Source organism: Entelurus aequoreus, linkage group LG15, assembly GCF_033978785.1.
Source record: "Entelurus aequoreus isolate RoL-2023_Sb linkage group LG15, RoL_Eaeq_v1.1, whole genome shotgun sequence".
In the NCBI taxonomy this organism is placed as follows: domain Eukaryota; kingdom Metazoa; phylum Chordata; class Actinopteri; order Syngnathiformes; family Syngnathidae; genus Entelurus; species Entelurus aequoreus.
In genome coordinates, this window is record NC_084745.1 from 45,439,832 (window position 1) to 45,459,473 (window position 19,642).

The following is a 19,642-nucleotide window of genomic DNA, read 5'->3' on the forward strand; positions in this document are numbered from 1 at the left end:
TTTGTTGAGTAATTGTTTTACATATTGTTTTACATAAACATTAAACATTAAACATGTCTTGAAAATACTGAACATGTTTTTTTTTTAACCTTTTAGTCATGTTACTACGTAATAATGATATATATTTTTGATATATATTTTACACCTTTTCCAGCAATGCACTTTACAGTCCAGAAAAATCTCCAAGTACTACAGCCCTTAGGTGTTGGCTAACAGATATACTTGCATAAAAGAGATAAAAAGAACAACAAATATTTGTTAAAAAAAACATCAACAAAAAAACCAACAACAAGAAAATAATAAACAAGGCCACATAAAAATGACCTCATAGGCCTTTTTGAATAGAAACATTTGTAACTGTTTTTTTGAATGAGGCCCTGAGAGATTCTGTAAGCATATTACTTAGAATTTTCAGCCGAGAAACCTTGTCAGAAATGAAATAAAGTCATCTGAGATGGGCAAATACATATATTGAGTGGTATTATAAATATATTATTATTTAGTTTTTTGAGTTTCATAACAAGCAAATGGCACCCATTTTGGGATTAGGGTTTTATTGCAGTAAGGATTTAAAAGGGTAAACACGTACCAAAATTTCCTTCATTCAGTGGAAATGATTGGGGTGTAAAAAGTGGAATTCCAAGATATGTGTAAAAAAACAAAACATATCCTAAATGTGTAGAATGAGTTTTTTCCTGCTGCGATAGGTTGACAAATGTAAAAAGTGGAATTTTAATAGGAATGTCACAGAAAATGTGGTAATATTTGGGGAATAAATGTTGAATTGCGAAAGTAGTTGAAATAATTTGGTTGCTGAATAATGAAAGTATTGAATGTAAAAAATATGGCTCCACTTTGATTGCATGCATGTTGCAGCTGTGACACAGAGAGGATAAATGAGGGGTAAATTACTAATGTTGATTGAAGTTCTTCTTCCCCCGCTCCTGTTGTGTCTTTGTCGGAAAAGTCACCCTTTTAATGCGTGCCCCCGAAAGCCTGTTTGGCGAATGAGGGGGGGGGGGGGGGAGCGTACGCGTTGCCGCGGCAACGGGCGCAGAAAGCGTGAAAGGGGAAAGCCGGCGAGCATTACCTTTGGCCATCCTATTGAGGACCATGTCAATCAGAATGTACGTCCCACTCCTGCCGGCTCCGTCACTGCACACAGAAGACACAAACACATCGTTAGCACGGCTGAGCTAATTGCTAACGGAGCGATCGGCCCGGACGCGGAATACACTACGACGCCATGAATGCGACCGGTGCATGTGTGGTCCCTGAGACGGGCTTGGCAGGGGACAAAGGCTTTTAGAAGCGCCTACCTCGGGAAAACACAGGCGAGCTGGAGAGGCCAGGGGCGGCTTTTTGGAGGGCTTTTCCATTACTGCACAGATAGTCTCTGAAAGGCCTCCCTTTGTGCCGGGCGGCCATTCAGCGGCGCTGCATGTTAATTGCAAACACGTCTGGAATAAAGGCAAGGAGAGCGCCACCGCTTCATTAATCCGACGGGAGACACTCGGCCCACGCATGGCTGAACACCGTGTGCTGATTAAACGTGGTCAGGCTGCGTACCGTCAACCAATCAAAAATCTACCTAACTACGCCCCGGCAGCTTCCGTCTTCGTGCCCAAACTTTGAACAAATTCAATTAGAATGGGCCACATATTTGATTCAGTACATTTTGTGCATTATGCAAATAGCAATGTGGGTCAATAGATGCTAAGCTAACAAAACACCCTAGCATTGTTTGTGTTATCACCGACTAAGTCAATTATCTACTAATAATATACCTCAATTACTTTTATTTTATTTTTTTACATTCCTGCTCTTCTTGCAAGCTGAGCCGAAAGGTAGCAGGTTGTCAATAAAGTTATTTTATGTTATTGTTTTATTTCAAAGCTATTTCAAAGGACATACATAAACTAGAACTAGAGATGTCCGATAATGGCTTTTTTGCCGATATCCGAAATTCCGATATTGTCCAACTCTTAATTACTGATTCCGATATCAACCGATACCGATATATACAGTCGTGGAATGAACACGTTATTATGCCTAATTTTGTTGTGATGCCCCGCTGGATGCATTAAATGATAAATGATAACAATGTAAAAAGGTTTTCCAAAATAAATCAACTCAAGTTATGATAAAAAGTGCCAACATGGCACTGCCATATTTATTATTGAAGTCACCAAGTGTATTATTTTTTTTAACATGCCTCAAAACAGCAGCTTGGAATTTGGGACATGCTCTCCCTGAGGTTGAGGTGGGCGGGGTTGGGGGGGCGGGGGTAGCCGGGGTGTATATTGTAGCATCCCGGAAGAGTTAGTGCTGCAAGGGGTTCTGGGTATTTGTTCTGTTGTGTTTATGTTGTGTTACGGTGCGGATGTTCTCCCGAAATGTGTTTGTCATTCTTGTTTGGTGTGGGTTCACAGTGTGGCGCATATTTGTAACAGTGTTAAAGTTGTTTATACGGACACCCTCAGTGTGACCTGTATGGCTGTTGACCAAGTATGCGATGCATTCACTTGTGTGTGCGAAAAGCCGTAGATATTATGTGATTGGGCCGGCACGCAAAGGCAGTGCCTTTAAGGTTTAATGGCGCTCTGTACTTCTCCCTACGTCCGTGTACACAGCGGCGTTTTAAAAAGTCATACATTTTACTTTTTGAAACCGATAATTTTGAAACGATACAGATAATTTCCAATATTACATTTTAAAGCATTTATCGGCCAATAATATCGGCAGTCCGATATTATCGGACATCTCTAACTAGAACCGCCAATGCGCGTGCGCGGAACTGAAATGCTCGAGTGAGTGGAGTGTGTGGATGTTGGAACAATCGGAATCGGTTGAGAAATGTGGGCTATGGAGATGTTTGTATATCGCCCATTCATTTTCAATGGGGGGAAATTCCTGGTAATTCCGGGTAACCAGGGAATTTTCGGAATTGGGAAACATGCTGGCTTGAATGTTCAGGGTGAGCGGAGTGTGTGGATGTTGGAACGGTTCAAACCGGATGAGAAATCTGGGATATGCAGTAGATTGTGTGTATTTCCCATTCATTGTCATTAGGGAGAAAATTACCGGAAATTCTGGGAAAACAGGGAATTTTGGTTCGATATATGGGAAGCACAGTGTGGGTGGATGGCTGAAATGTCAAATTCGGGTTTAAAAACTGCAAAAGGGTTTGAGAAATGTTCCCATTTTTTTGGGAATTCTTTTGGGAATTCCCCGGACATTTGGGAATTTCGGGAAAACGGGGAATTTTGGAAAATATTGATACGAGCACAATTGCCCTAGATGAAATGAATGGGTTGGTGTTGGAATTTCTTGAATCGGTTGAAAAATATTGATGGAGTAATAGTTTGAACTTAATTGGGTATTTCGGAATTCCTGGAATTTCGGGAAAACCGATCATTTGTACGGGGGGAAAAAATGGTAGTTTGGTTGTCCCAACTAAGAGAAATGTTTTGAAGGTGGAATGGTAAAAAAACGGTAGAAAAATGTGGACTGTGAAAACTTTCCAGGAAGAGGTGAAAATAGGGCTTAGGAAAACCGTGAATTCCTGGAATTTTTTTGAACTTGGAAAACTGTAGTTTTATTGTGCAAGGTCAGTAGAGTGTGCGGATGGAGGAACAGTCGGAATCAGTTGAAAAATGTGGGATATGAAGAGGTTTGTGTATCACCCATTGATTTTCAATGGGGGGAAATCCTTGGTAATTCCGGGTAATCACAGAAATTTCGGAAACAGCCTGGCTTGAATGTCTAGGGTGAGCGTAATGTGTGGATGTTGGAACGGTTCAAATCGGATGAGAAATCTGGGATATGCAGTACATTGTATAGTCCCCATTTATTGTCAATAGGGAGAACATTACAAGGAATTCCGGGAAAATTTTGTTAAAGGGAAAACACGTTTGCGTTCGATATATGGGAAGAACAGTGAGAGTGGATGGTTGAAATGTCAAATTCAAATTAGTATAAAAATGCGGAAAATGTTGAAATATTTCAATTCATATGAATGGGAATTCCCCGGACATTTGGGAATTTCGGGAAAACCGGGAATTTTTGAAAATATTGATACTAGCACAATTTCCCTAGATGGTATGAATAGGTTGGTGTTGGAATTTTTTTAATCGGTTGAAAAATATTGATGGAGTAACAGTTTGAACTCAAATGGGTATTTCTGAATTCCTGGAATTTCGGGAAAACAGGTAATTTGTGCGAACAAAAAATGTTAGTTTGGTTTTCCCAACTAAGAGGAATGTTTTAAAGGTGGAATGGTCAAAAACGGTTGAAAAATGTGGACTGTGAAAACTTTCCAGGAAGAGGTGATAATAGGGCTTTGGAAAACCGTGAATTCCTGGAATTTTTTGGAAAATGGTAGTTTGATTGTGGAAAGTGAGTGGAGTGTGTGGATGGTGGAACGGTTTGAATCGGTTGACAAATGTGGAATTTGTGCAAGTTCGAAAAATGGCCCATTCATTTTTAGTGGGAAAAATGACCCTGGGCAAATCTAAGATATTTGTAAACATTTTTTGGGGGGGAGCTCATGATTCCCAATCGAGCCGAACGTTTTTCAAACGGTTTTAATCTGATAAAAACTGTGGGCTATGGAGTGCGCCAAAATTTTGCAGCGGAATGATAATAAATAGATGATTTTTTTGGTGTAGGTGTTGGTGTAAGGAAGTGAATATAACTTACAAAAGTTACAAAATAACTTCTCTGTTAACATATACGCTACCTTGATGCTACTGGTAAGAATTGGCAATTTTTTAGGGCGATTTCAACACCTCCAATCAAATACTGTCGCCCCTCGCCACACAATTCTATTTTTAAGCATAATCTTCATATTTCTGGCCAAAATCAAGCATTTCAAGCATAAGAGTGGTTAAATGAACTATAAACACCAGAGTAGTACCAACCCAGCAGGCACAAGACATTAAAACAACGTTGTTATTGTTGTTGAATTAGGTCCTGACGTTGAGCAACTAAAAGAATGGTTTTGACTAGGGATGTCCGATAATGTTTTTTTTGCAGATATTCCGATATTGTCCAACTCAATATCAACCGATACCGATATCAACCGATACCGATATATACAGTCGTGGAATTAACACATTATTATGCCTAATTTGGACAACCAGGTATGGTGAAGATAAGGTCCCTTTTTTAAAAAATTATTTAAAAAAATAAGATAAATAAATTAAAAACATTTTCTTGAATAAAAAAGAAAGTAAAACAATATAAAAACAGTTACATAGAAACTTGTAATTAATGAAAATGAGTAAAATTAACTTAAAGGTTAGTAGTATTAGTGGACCAGCAGCACGCACAATCATGTGTGCTTACGGACTGTATCCCTTGCAGACTGTATTGATATATATTGATATATAATGTAGGAACAGAATATTAATAACAGAAAGAAACAACCCCTTAGTTTGAATGAGTGTAAATGGGAGAGGGAGGTTTTTTGGGTTGGTGCACTAATTGTAAGTGTATCTTGTGTTTTTTATGTTGATTTAATTAAAAAACAAAAAACAAAAAAAACGATACTGATAATAAAAAAACGATACCGATAATTTTCGATATTACATTTTAAAGCATCTTTTGGCATCTCTAGTTTTACCGGTGGAACGGTTGAAGTGGGCTGAAAAATATGGGAGGAGTCGTCGCCACAAAAAAGGGTGGAAATAGGGCTTTGGAAAACCAGGAATTCTGGAAAATCCTGGAATTTTTTTGGAACTTGGAAAAAGTGTAGCTTGAATTTCCAGAATGGTGTAATGTGTTGCAGGTGGAATGGTTTGAATCGGTTGAAAATGTGGAAATGGTGGAAGTTTGAAAAATGGCCACTTCATTTTGAATGGGAAAAATGCCCCGGAAAACCTGGACTTCTGGGATATCTGGGAATTTTTGGAATTCGTCAAGGGAAAGCCCGCGATTCCCGAGTAGGCTGAACAGTCTGAAGTTAGAACGGTTTGAATCGGATGAAAAATGTGGAAGGTAGAGTGTGCCAGAACCTGGAGAAGAAGAAGAAGAAGTTGAAGTTGAATAATAAATAGATGAAACGTATCTCTTATGTCTGACTGCCATCTACTGGTCACACTTATCATTTTACCATGTACCAAATAAAATAGCTTCAAGGTCGGTAAGCACAACCAAAATGATTCCATACTATTAGGCGCACCGGGTTATAAGGCGCACTGTCGAGTTTTGAGAAAATGAAAGGATTTTAAGTGCGCCTTATAGTCCGAAAAATACGGTATATAAAGCACAATTTTGTCCTAAATTAAGTTTTAAATTAAGTCTTATTTATGTCTTGTATGTATTCCAATGCAGTATTTGTCTTATTTGTGGAGATCAGAAAAGATATTCACCAAGTGGGTTAAGGGTGAACAACGCTAACGACGACATGGAGGCGAAGCTTGGCCGCTACAATTAACCTTTTAAGGCCCAAGCTGTTTGTTTACATGCTTTTTTTAATTTCTCTTTGCAATTTGGGCTTATTGGACCCTAATTAGAATAAAAACTACGAATCATCTTTTTATATGATGTACTTAAGTGCATAAGTAACAAACGTGTACTTCATGTTTAGTGACATGTTGATTCTTATTTTTACACTTTTGTTTTCAAAATTCCATTGTATGTTTATATATTATTATTGATACCCATTTAAGATGCAAATGAATGGGAAATATGTGCAATACATTTGCATACTTGCCAACCTTGAGACCTCCGATACCGGGAGGTGGGGCATCGGGGGTGGGGCGGGGGCGTGGTTGGGGGGTGTGGTTAAGAGGGGAATATATTTAAGCTACAATTCACCAACTCAAGTATTTCATATATGTATATATATATATATATATATATATATATATATATATATATATATATATATATATATATATATATATATATATATATGAAATACTTGACTTTCAGTGAATTCTAGCTATATATATATATATATATATATATATATATATATATATATATATATATATATATATATATATATATATATATATATATATATTATTATACATATAAATAAAAGAAATACTTGAATTTCAGTGTTCTGGAGGCTATCCAGTAGATGGCAGTATTGTCCTGTTTAAGAGTGTCACAACATTGCTGTTTACAGCAGAAGAACTGCTTTACGGTAGACTAAACGTGACTGCTGTTGTTGTGTGTTGTTACCGCGCTGGGAGGACGTTAATGAAACTGCCTAACAATAAACCCACATAAGAAACCAAGAACTCGCCCTCGATCATTCTACAGTTATGACGTCATTGGGCAGGCAAGCTGTTTATATTGTGGTAAAACGGACATGAGAACAGGCTGTCCCGACTCAGGTCCTCATTGAGCTGGAGGGGGCGTGGCCTCCAGCTCCGGCTGAATACCGGGAGTTTGTCGGGAGAAAATTTCTGCCGGGAGCTTATCGGGAGAGGCGCTGAATACCGGGAGTCTCCCGCTAAAAACGGGAGGGTTGGCAAGTATGCATTTGGTCGGCCTCAACAGAATAAGAGCCTGTCACATTCAACCTAATGGCAATTGACTACTTCCTGACTACGGCAACACGGTTAGGACAAACCTCGAGACAAGTGAACAGCGTGAGGAATACTTGCCTGCAGTGAACGATGATGGGGCAAGATCGACCCCGGTAACACTTGTTGACCTTCCTGCAATAAAAGAAGACAAACAGATGAGAAAATAGTTCCTCAAATAGACGTGCCGCCGGTCCATCGGAGGCTTTAACACGCGTCGTCGTGTGTCTGCCCGCCGACGCGTTAACCCCCGCCAATTACGAGGCGCGGTGAAGGCCGGCGAGCTTTTTTTTTTGACACTCTCGCTGTTTCCATGGCAACAGCGAGAGCACCCGTGCCTTTCCAAAAAAAAGGGGATGGGGGGGGGGATCTTGCTGGTTTCACCGATCGGAAAATGTAAAATAAACGCAGCATCTTCTTTTTTTCAAAAATACAATGAAGGAAAGGAATGAACATCTGTGCAGCACAACGATGGCAGAAGTTCCCATGCAGGCCAAAAAAAGGGAAGGTGAGGGAGAGTGGGGTGTGGGAGTGGGTTCGGGTGGGGGTGTCAGGCGTGGCTGAGGAGACAGTTTCCAATGATCACTTTTGTGACTATGCAACTGGGCTCATATTACTAGCTGCAACATCACAAAAATGACACTGGCAACCGCTAAGTCAAGTCAACAAGTTGACCTGCAAGGAGCGCACAGACGGCCGAGTGCAGGGGGAGGTTGTCCAGAGGTTAAAAACCCGGGACTTCCACCCACAAATCAGATGTGTTCTCATTTGGCTCGTGCTGTCCCTCCATGGCTTCCCCGAGGAGCGCTACATGGAGAAGCAGGCGAGGTTATTCACTGGCTAACATCCCGCTCTCTCCCTTTTCTACTCTCCTTTAATTGGCTCTTTCAATTAGGTGTTTTTTTTTTTTTATTCCCCTCCTTTTCTTCCCAAGCCAAGCTAGGCAGTGCAGTCTTTTCATTTTCTGCATCACATGTGCTGCAGGGGCCAGGAAAGGAGTGGGGTGGGGGGGGGATGAAAGGATAGTACAGAAAGCTCGTTAGATACAGAAAGCTCGTTAGATCCACCTTCTATAATACACGGGAAAGGGGTGGGAAGGGGGCGGGGCAAGAAGACAAGATTCCGTGTCAAAGCGTGCCGGCGTGCCGCTCTACTCTACCTGCGGAAGTCCAGCAGCGAGCGTGCCGTGGCGGGAACGCCGCGCTCGGTCCAGGAGAGGAAGTGGAACTGCGTGACGGTGCGCGTCTCGTTGGTCTGTAGGTTTTTCAGGTAGAAGCTCCGAACCAGGAAGTCCTCGCACCAGATGTGCTCGGACACCAGGTTCACCTGAAATGGACGTCCAAACATTTGTTTACGTTCTACGTGCGGTACAGTGGAACTTTGCTTTTTAAAATGTCGCCATGGCTGGCGTCATGTCCCTTTTTCTTCTCTGCGCCTTAATTGACACGATGGTTAAGCAGTTTGAGCGTAGCATTAAAACAAGTGAGAGTGAGTGTAGAGTAGGTCTGGGCAATTATTTTGACTCGGGGGGCCAAATTTAGAGAAAAAAATGTATCTGGGGGCCGGTATATCTATTTTCAGGAACACTGATACAAAACCTCACAATAATGTCTGATTTATTGCTAAAAACCTTGTGACAGACTGCCTTAAACATAATGAGACACCCAGAATGTACATGGAAATAAAGAATGTTGGATTTACAATATTAACTATGAACGATAAAACACTGAATATTGACATCATATGAATGTCACACCCCCTTTCCATCGACATATTTTACAATCAAGCAAAACGCAACAAAAATGCAACAAACAGCGAAATATGAACGCGAAGGGTAAAAAAAACCCCAGCTACAATCTGATATATCTGATGCATCACTAAACTTTAGAACTTTGTTGTGAAAATCTCCTTCCACGTCTGTCCCTGACACCCGCATTTCAGGCTCTGGAAACACTCTGTGGAAACGCTCCCCACCCACACTGCTTGGTGCCTTGTCTGAGCTGCTGTGATTTAGATTACCATAGTAACTAATTAGATTACCATAGTAACAAGTATATTATGCAAAAGCGCAGATTCCAACCATTGAAATTCTTTGTATAGTTCAAGACTTACGGTCATTTGAAAACATCACTGCACATCGTAATGGCAGCTACACTTTCCATCTTAAAGATGTAAAAAACTTATTTGGGCATGCGGCCCCCGGGCCTTAATTTGCCCAGGTCTGGTGTAGAGTTTGAGTTTTCTGCTCTTGGGTGTTCAAATAGACAGATAGGAAAGAGCTTTCATAGAGTCCCGAAATAAGTGGTTCATAAAGATAATAAAGTCAGCGAAAAAAGGAAAGGTCTCTTAAAAATGTCACTTTTATCATCTTGTGTCTGCAGTGATCACTTCGTAAAATGTTTGTTTCAACATTTGATTTGTTTGAGAAACTTTCTGGGATGCAATCGAGTTTATTCTCTACTACCGTATTTTTCGGAGTATAAGTCGCTCCGGAGTATAAGTCGCACCGGCCGAAAATGCATGATAAAGAAGGAAAGAAACATATATAAGTCGCACTGGAGTATAAGTCGCATTTTTGGGGGAAATTTATTTGATAAAACCCAACACCAAGAATAGACATTTGAAAGGCAATTTAAAATAAATAAAGAATAGTGATAATAATACTATTATATTATTTATTATTATAAATATATTAAAATAAATATATATTTATTATAGGTCACGTGACCTATAATAAATAGGTCACGTGATTCAACAACAGGCTGAATAAGTGTACGTTATATGAGGCATAAATAACCAACTGAGAACTAACTCGTATGTTAACGTAACATATTATGGTAAGAGTCATTCAAATAACTATAACATACAGAACATGATATACGTTTACCAAACAATCTGTCACTCCTAATCGCTAAATCCCATGAAATCTTATACGTCTAGTCTCTTACGTGAATGAGCTAAATAATGTTATTTGATATTTTACGGTAATGTGTTAATAATTTCACACATAAGTCACTCCTGAGTATAAGTCGCACCCCCGGCCAAACTATGAAAAAAACTGCGACTTATAGTCCGAAAAATACGGTACATTAGTAGTGTTTGAGAGCAGAACTAAACATACGAAAAGGACAATAGGTCACATTAGTTTGTGTTCTTTTGTGGTTGCTATGCCTAAATATAACTACGAAGACCTGCATACGCGTCGCATTAATTTCAAAAACGCATCACGATGTTTGAGGTTTTTTTTCTTCATCACTGATTATTACTCACTGCAGACTTCATGAGAGCCAACAAACATAATAAAACATCACTTACTGTACATGGTCTGCTGTCATTAATATGCAGACTGCTAAAATGTTCATATATTCCCATTTAGGTGAAGAATGACTCATAATCCTTGCGATGAAACGGGGTGGGATGTACACGCGTCTTTTTGTGTCTAAATGGCTGTCAAAGTGTACTAACTTTCATAGAGTCCCGAAAGAAGTGGTTCATAAAGGTAATAAAGTCAGCGCAAAAACGAAAGTGCGTAGAAGGAAATGGCTCGTTTAGAAACTTTCTGGGATGCAATCCAGTTTATTCTCTACTCCATTAGTAGTGTTTGACAGCAGAACTAATTGTGAAGAAAGGACAATAGATCACATTAGTTTGTGCTCTTTTGTGGTTGCTTTGCCTAATTACGAAGACCTTCAATTTCAAAACACAAACTAAAAGCTTAGTTGTTGTGCGAGAAAGCTAAGTGCTTTATTCGACACGGATGACCACATTATAGTGTCTTTGGTGATATTTGTTAGCACCAAGAAAATATCCTTAATAGTATTAATACACTAGATCCTAGGTGAATTATCTATGGCCAGGATGTGTCATGTCTGTGATCATGTTTTGTTTAAGTTATGTCCTGTTTGGACTCTTTTTAGTTCCTGTTTGGTCACCGTAGCCACCCATTAGTTCCACCTGTTTCACGTTTGCACTCACGCACCTGTTGCTAATCATGTTCACGACTATTTAAGCCGATAGTTGCCAAGAGGTCAGGCTGGCGACATTAACTCTGTTATCCCCGTTACTCCATTGATTACGTGTTCCATGCCATAGTTCCATGCTTTTCAAGTAAGTGTTTGTTTATTCATGTCACAGTTAGCAAGTGTTATTCATTTCATGTTCATAGTTTTTGCCCAAGTGCTAGTTTTGTTTTCTTAGCCAAGTTTGTACTTCCGCCTTGTGCGCGCTCCTTTTGTTTCTTTTGTTAGTGTAAAAATAAATATGTCTTTACCTGCACGCCTTGTCCACTCCAACTTTCCTTGCAACTCGGGAAAACAAACAACCCATAGTCCACGACGTTATGACCGAATGTCGCCAGCCTGACCGCCTGGCAACTATCGGCTTAAATAGTCGTGAACATGATTAGCAACAGGTGCGTGAGTGCAAATGTGAAACAGGTGGAACTAATGGGTTGCTATGGTGACCAAACAGGAACTAAAAAGAGTCCAAACAGGACATAACTTAAACAAAACATGATCACAGACATGACAGGATGATATTTGATTAGTATTAGAACCGGCCCGCAAGCCACAGCCGCCTGCTGCTGTTTTGCACGCACCAATACTCCATCAGTGTTGGCGCTAGGAATTCAAAATGGGGTCCCAGGAACCCAATCAAGTCATGAAAATGGGGTCCCACAGTACATTTTTGGGGTTTCACCTTTTTGTAACCGTTTTGAAATCAAAATGATAAATGTATGCATTATCCTGTTATATCTCACATTCTATACTGTGTTTTGGAGAAAGGTTGTCATAAACGTTAATTCATAAAAAATAAATAAAATAAAACACATTTTTATGCATATGTAAATGTATTCAGTTATAAACATTAATTCACTTTCTTCTTTCCTTCATGGATCTAAACTTTACCGCTGCCGGTATTTTTTTCTATATTTTATTGTAATATTTTCAGAATGTGTTTGTTCTATTTTTGGCCAAAGTAAGACAAAAAAAACAATCTGAAGTTGTCTTTATTTTTTAGCTTTAGTGCCATGATTTTAATAGTCCGGCCCGCGTGTGCACAGATTTTCCTCCATGCGGCCCCTGAGCTAAAATGAGTTTGACACCCCTGCACTAGATGAATACATTTCTCGTAGGATCAACAGCATATATGTATGTATATATCGCTAGCAAACATTGGTAAACAACAGGGATATCTATAGCTAAATATTTAGACAACATTTAACTTTACACCCTGAAACCAACTGTACACATGGATTGTAGATCAGACTAACATTAGTAACAGGAAATCAACTGCAAACAAACGTATCCTTTTTCTCACTAGCGTCACGATCGCAGCAGCACGGCACTCGTTATGTCAATCAAATACGTTACTTAGCGATGCACGAATAAGTCCAACTTTGTCTTTCACCGATTTATGTTTAATTTATGGACCCCCTCAGACGTAAAGACGTGATGTGCCTCCAATCTTTTCAAGTCTTGAAGATAAATAGTTTAAACCATGAAAAATAATATAATTATCTTAAGAGTGTATATCCACTCCATTAAATTTTTGATATTTTTTTCATGATTGCTTATAGAATAGAGAATAGAATAGAATAGAGTTTTATTGTCATTATTACAGTGAACAGGTTCAAAGAACAACGAAATTGAAGCAGATCCCCTAAGGTGCATACACAATAATTTAGTAATATAAATAGTAAAAAAAGATAAAAAATAAAATATTTATCTATATATATATGTATATATCCACACACATGCACATATCCATACATATGCATATATATACATATACACATATAACATTATTGCACATTATAGTCCAAAAAAATAAAAAGACATGACACATGAGGACATGACGGACACATTGTGCTCACTCAGGCCTGTTTAAGTCTTATATATTTGCCTCTAAACCTTTCACAATATGCCCAAATCTGCACTGATTCAGGTTAATAAACAGTATCCTAATGGGGTTCTAGACCATCACCTGAAACTCAGAAGTGCCCGAAAAGTGCCTCTAGGTCACGTGATTGCAACCCAGCTGTAAGTTTGTACACCGTCCGGGTTAAGGCGCCGCCAAATAAAGCCCGTGACAAAGCCCTTGTGCCATCCCAAGGAGTGCCCATACAAATATTGCCACACGTTGGTGAGTTCTTTTAGAGTTGGGACATTTCAGATACCGTATTTTTCGGAGTATAAGTCGCTCCGGAGTATAAGTCGCACCGGCCGAAAATGCATAATAAAGAAGGAAAAAAACATATATAAGTCGCACTTTGTGTATGCACCTTTCTTTCTATGCCACATCAATGTGGAATGCGCTCCCAACAGGTATAAAAGAAAGGGCATCTCTATCCTCCTTCAAAACCGCACTAAAAGTTCACCTCCAGGCAGCTACAACCCTAAACTAACACCCTCTTGCTAATAATCAAATGTAAACAATCAAATGCAGATACTTTTTCTTATGCCTTCTGATCTCTCTCTCTCTCTCTCTCTCTCTCTCTCTCTCTCGCTCTCTTTCTCTCTCTCTCTCTATATGTCCACTACTTGCTGTCCATATCCTACCCCCCACCCCCTCCACACCCCTGATTGTAAATAATGTAAATAATTCAATGTGATTATCTTGTGTGATGACTGTATTATGATGATAGTATATATGATAGTATATATCTGTATCATGAATCAATTTAAGTGGACCCCGACTTAAACAAGTTGAAAAACGTATTCGGGTGTTACCATTTAGTGGTCAATTGTACGGAATATGTACTTCACTGTGCAACCTACTAATAAAAGTCTCAATCAATCAAAAAAAGCACTGGTGTATAAGTCGCATTTTTGGGGGAAATTTATTTGATAAAACCCAACACCAAGAATAGACATTTGAAAGGCAATTCAAAATAAATAAAGAATAGTGAACAACAGGCTGAATAAGTGTACGTTATATGACGCATAAATAACCAACTGAGAACGTGCCTGGTATGTTAACGTAACATATTATGGTAAGAGTCATTCAAATAACTATAACATATAGAACATGATATACGTTTACCAAACAATCTGTCACTCCTAATCGCTAAATCCCATTAAATCTTATACGTCTAGTCTCTTACGTGAATGAGCTAAATAATATTATTTGATATTTTACGGTAATGTGTTAATAATTTCACATATAAGTCGCACCCCCGGCCAAACTATGAAAAAAACTGCGACTTATAGTCCGAAAAATACGGTAGATTTATGATGTGTATGTGGTTTATTTGTTCATCAAATGCGCACAGAACGATGAACAACTCCGTGACACCTTTCTTTCAAGCACTGTTCAAGTGAAGAGGCGTTCAAGTGCACTTGGACAGAAGTCTTCAACAGAAGGTCCGCGACCCCCAGGGAGATATTTTTGGTTAATCAGACTTATTTTTTTAATATATTTTTTTACATCCGCATGAAATTTTCCCACAAATGTAAGTGTCTTTAAATACACATTAACGTTGATCCAACACACTGTTCTGTAGTTTAGAAAGCGGCATGGCCACTATACTCACTGTATCTCGCAGGCAAAAAATGAATAAATAAAAAGTTATATTTCTATATTCATGTTAGCGTTTAAGCTGCCAGCTAACGATTAGCCAGGAAGCGATTAGCGCGCTAGTTGTCAGGTAGTGCGGCGTTATACTGCATTATTTGAATACAGAAGTAACTCAACTTAAGAGGCTTAATTCTTTAAAAAAGAAATATATGAAAGTAATACAAAAAAATTACAGTAGTTTTATGAAGTAATGCAATAACAATGCACAGCATTTACTTTGGAGAGAGGACTTACATCGTATCTCTTTCCAGCTGCTTCTCCGTCAAAACACACCATCAGCAGCTTCTCCATATTTTCATGGATAAATGTTCGTCGTTTAGATATTGTTTTTGCGTCCTTGGCTGGCTTTATCGACTCGTTCTGCTCCAGTATGGTGCAGACTAGCAGTGCAACGCTCCAACTGCTTTACCAAGCAAATATGTTGGGTTTTTTTTGTTTCAAACAAATAGCTGCGCAGAAAGGAATATGAAACGTGCAACACTGGTCGATGGGCCAAATAGTGAACAGGAAAATAACATTTCCCTTGTTTGCTGCTCAAAATAATTAAAAAAATTAGATGATTATTTATTAGGGATGTCCGATAATGGCTTTTTGCCGATATCCGATATTCCGATATTGTCCAACTCTTTAACTACCGATACCGATATCAACCGATACCAATATATACAGTCGTGGAATTAACACATTATTATGCCTAATTTGGACAACCAGGTATGATGAAGATAAGGTACTTTTAAAAAAATTAATACAATCAAATAAGATAAATACATTTAAAAAAAATTCTTCAATAAAAAAGAAAGTAAAACAATATAAAAACAGTTACATAGAAACTAGTAATGAATGAAAATGAGTAAAATTAACTGTTAAAGGTTAGTACTATTAGTGGACAAGCAGCACGCACAATCATGTGTGCTTACGGACTGTATCCCTTGCAGACTGTATTGATATATATTGATATGTAATGTAGGAACCAGAATATTAATAATAGAAAGACACAACCCTTTTGTGTGAATGAGTGTGAATGGGGGAGGGAGGTTTTTTGGGTTGGTGCACTAATTGTAAGTGTATTTTGTGTTTTTTATGTTGATTTAGTAAAAAAAATTAAAAAAAATGTTTTAAAACGATACCGATAATAGAAAAAACGATACCGATAATTTCCGATATTACATTTTAACGCATTTATCGGCCGATAATATCGGCAGGCCGATATTATCGGACATCTCTATTATTTATGTATGTATTATTTGTTTACCTATTGTTCTGTTACAAACAGAGAAACAAATGGGTTGAAACTGCTATGATATGAAAAGGAATAGAATTATATAAGCTCTGCTTCTTCTTACTCATTTTCAGACGTGCTGTAACAAAACAATTGGATGTATGTGATGCATTACTGAAACGGAAACCGATCATAATTATACCAAACGTCAGATTTTTTTCTTTTTCTGAGTTTCATTTAGATCAATGATGGAGACGAAACCGATCAACGCAGCAGCTGTATCGGTCACATGTTTTTTTGTTAACGTCAAAGCATGTATCGCTCCTTGTGTTTTGTTATGCATCGATGCTTCAGTTTCGTTTGACCAATCACTACTTTTTATCATCTTTTGTATGTGTGTGTGTCTGTGTGTGTCAGTTGCTGTTTTGTTATTGAGCACGGCAGTGAAATAAACTTTGAGAAAGAAGATGAGAAACACTACTGAATTCAAATAAGAACTGGTAGCAAAGTATCACAATCTTCACCTTGGATGACAGATTTCTAAGGGACAAACAAACAAGGCACAACTGCCTTATTTATTCCGGTGTACCTCGTAGAAGTGGTAGACATCGGATCCCTCATCCGGCCAATAATGGTGGCACTGCTTGACGCCATTCTCCGAGACGGGGGTGAGCATGACGATGACCACGCAGCCACTCTCCCACACCATCTGCATAGGGAGGGAGGAGAGGCTCATAAGACACGGGAGCATCACGGACTGAGGATGAAACGGATTTGTCCATCTGGGTCCAGGAGGCTCAAATAAACGTTGCCGCTCTGCGTTGTCTGAGCGGGGAAAATCTACTGTTTGCTCGGGAGAAGACTTACCAGGCTCCTATTAGAGGAAATGGAAAGGAACAGTGGGACTTTTTTTTAAAATGCAGAACATTTTTATTATTTATTTATTTTATTAAAGATTAAGATTAAAGTACCAATGATTGTCACACACACACTAGATGTGGTGAAATTCGTCCTCTGCATTTGTCCCATCCCCTTGGGGAGCAGTGGGCAGCAGCGGCGCCGCGCCCGGGAATCATTTTGGTGATTTAACCCCCAACTCCAACCCTTTGTTGCTGAGTGCCAAGCAGGGAGGTTATGGGTCCCATTTTTATAGTCTTTGGTATGACTCGGCTGGGATTTGAACTCCAACCTACCGATCTCAGGGCGGACATGACGAAACAAGCCGCTAATATGCAGGACCGGGCCTAGGCTTTGTGTGGCCCTAAACATAATGTTGTTTTTGGCCCAGTTTCAGTCAGGAGGGGCCCCAACCCCTCCTAAAAAAACTAATTATTGCTTTAATTTGGTTGAAACTAGCTTAATAAGGTTTTTGCATGTTTCCAATATTTCATATGGAAACAATTTAAATAGGGTTTTTGACTTTTAAAGATGGGATTAACACACACATGATTATATTATTATTATTATTGAAAAAAAATCTGTCAACAAAACTAATTTTAATCTAGCTGGAATATGTCAGATTTCCCTTTTCTTCATAGCGTAAATATCAATTTTCTACCACCTGTCGCACTCTGGGTTCGAGGTGGGAGCTGGAGCCTATGCCATCATTAGTGGAAAATATTAACCATAATAATACATCATTATTATTAGTGCTACTACTGGAGGTTAAAGAGGAAATGCTCTTTTTTTGGAATTTTGCCTATTGTTCACAGTCATTACGAGAGACATGATGATGGATGTTACTTTTTTTAAAATTTGCATTCTAAATATTAAATAAATGCGATCAAAAGTCCTCTTACAATCATGCCTATGCATCCAAACACCTCCATTGAGGTTTTATATACACAATGTAATGTAGTAACAGGCACATTTATAACAACATTTAATATTTACGTATTTTGGTAAATTTTAAGCATACGCGGTGCATTAATTTTAAAAACGCATCACTTTTGCTTTTTTTTTCTTCTTCTTCATCACTGATTATTACTTACTGCAGACTTTTTGAGAGCCAACAAACATAATAAAACATCACTTACTGTACAAGGTCTGCTGTCATTAGGATGCAGACTGCTAGGATGTTCATATATTCCCATTTAGATGAAGAATGACTCATAATCCTCGCGTCTTTTTGTGTTGTCCTGGCCAGTTTTGGGTCTTAAATGGCTGTCAAAGTGTACTAACTTGTCGGAATACCTACTCAGACTTCTTCTGTTCAGGTGAGAGGCATGATTTATGATCTAGAATAAACTTCCAGGGAGCAAGGAAGCAGTAGACCACTCGATGATGTAAACATTAGCACACACGCTAGTGATCACGGCACCACTATAAATAATTTGTCTGCGTTAGCGCTTATAATAACAATATCACTAATACTTGGTTAATATTCAAGTCACCAAATGTAAATGGAGTATTTTTGAATGGTTATTTATCGGCGAAATAGTGGAGCTCCCATTGGCTCCGCTGCAAGAAGACCTTTATTTACATTTATTTATTATTGACAATGCATTTAAAAAAATCGTCATGTCTTTCATAACGATTGTGAACGATAGGCAAAATTCATGCCGCTAGAAAAATAGTTCTTCAGTGTTCGCTCTTACATAACAATGTTGCTACAGTTTGGTTACTATACAGGTTACAGAACGTAAAATAAGTATTGTTGATGGTTTTTGAATGCATTTTTTAAGTGATTTAGAGATAGAATAGATTACTCCCATCTAGCTGCATTGCTAGCCACCTAGAAAGAGTCGATGTTTACATGTTAGAGCAGTGGTTCTTAACCTTGTTGGAGGTACCGAACCCCACCAGTTTCGAATGCACATTCACCGAACCCTTCTTTAGTGAAAAATAAAATGTTTTTTTTTCAAATTGAAGACGAAGTTATATGTTTTTGGGGAACATATTCTAAGTAACAAAGACTTAATTTAGAGTTTTTTGGACACTAGGGGAACATATTCTAAGTAATAAAGACTTCATTTAGCGTTATTTGGTTAGGGTTAGGGTTAGGGCCAGGGTTAGAGGGTTAGGGTTATAATAAGAACATGCCGAATAAGGCATTAATAAGTACTTAATAATGACTAGTTAAGGGCCAATATGTTACTAATTTGCATGTTAATAAGCAACTAATTAATGGTGAATATGTTCCCCATACTAAAGTGTTACCATGTTTTTTTACTGGTGCACAAAATGAACCGTGCATGAACATCACCTTGTTCAAACAACAAAACCAACACAGTGCATAAAATCACTACAAATTACACACCTGCAAATCAGTCTGACTTCTGCTGTTGCCGTATCCGTAATA

At 38.6% G+C, this 19,642-nt stretch overlaps 1 protein-coding gene across 2 annotated transcripts in view; it reads right to left on the reverse strand.

Moving 5' to 3' along the window:
• Positions 1-19,642, reverse strand: part of ptprn2 (protein tyrosine phosphatase receptor type N2) — a 379,044-nt gene that overhangs the window by 6,450 nt on the left and 352,952 nt on the right. For both annotated transcript variants that reach the window (XM_062021618.1, XM_062021619.1), the window contains exons 17-20: positions 16,931-17,050; positions 8,704-8,870; positions 7,626-7,679; positions 1,091-1,155 (exon numbers count right to left, since the gene is read on the reverse strand). In XM_062021618.1, coding sequence (XP_061877602.1) covers positions 1,091-1,155; positions 7,626-7,679; positions 8,704-8,870; positions 16,931-17,050 — 406 coding nt within the window. The remainder of the gene's footprint in view (positions 1-1,090; positions 1,156-7,625; positions 7,680-8,703; positions 8,871-16,930; positions 17,051-19,642) is intronic.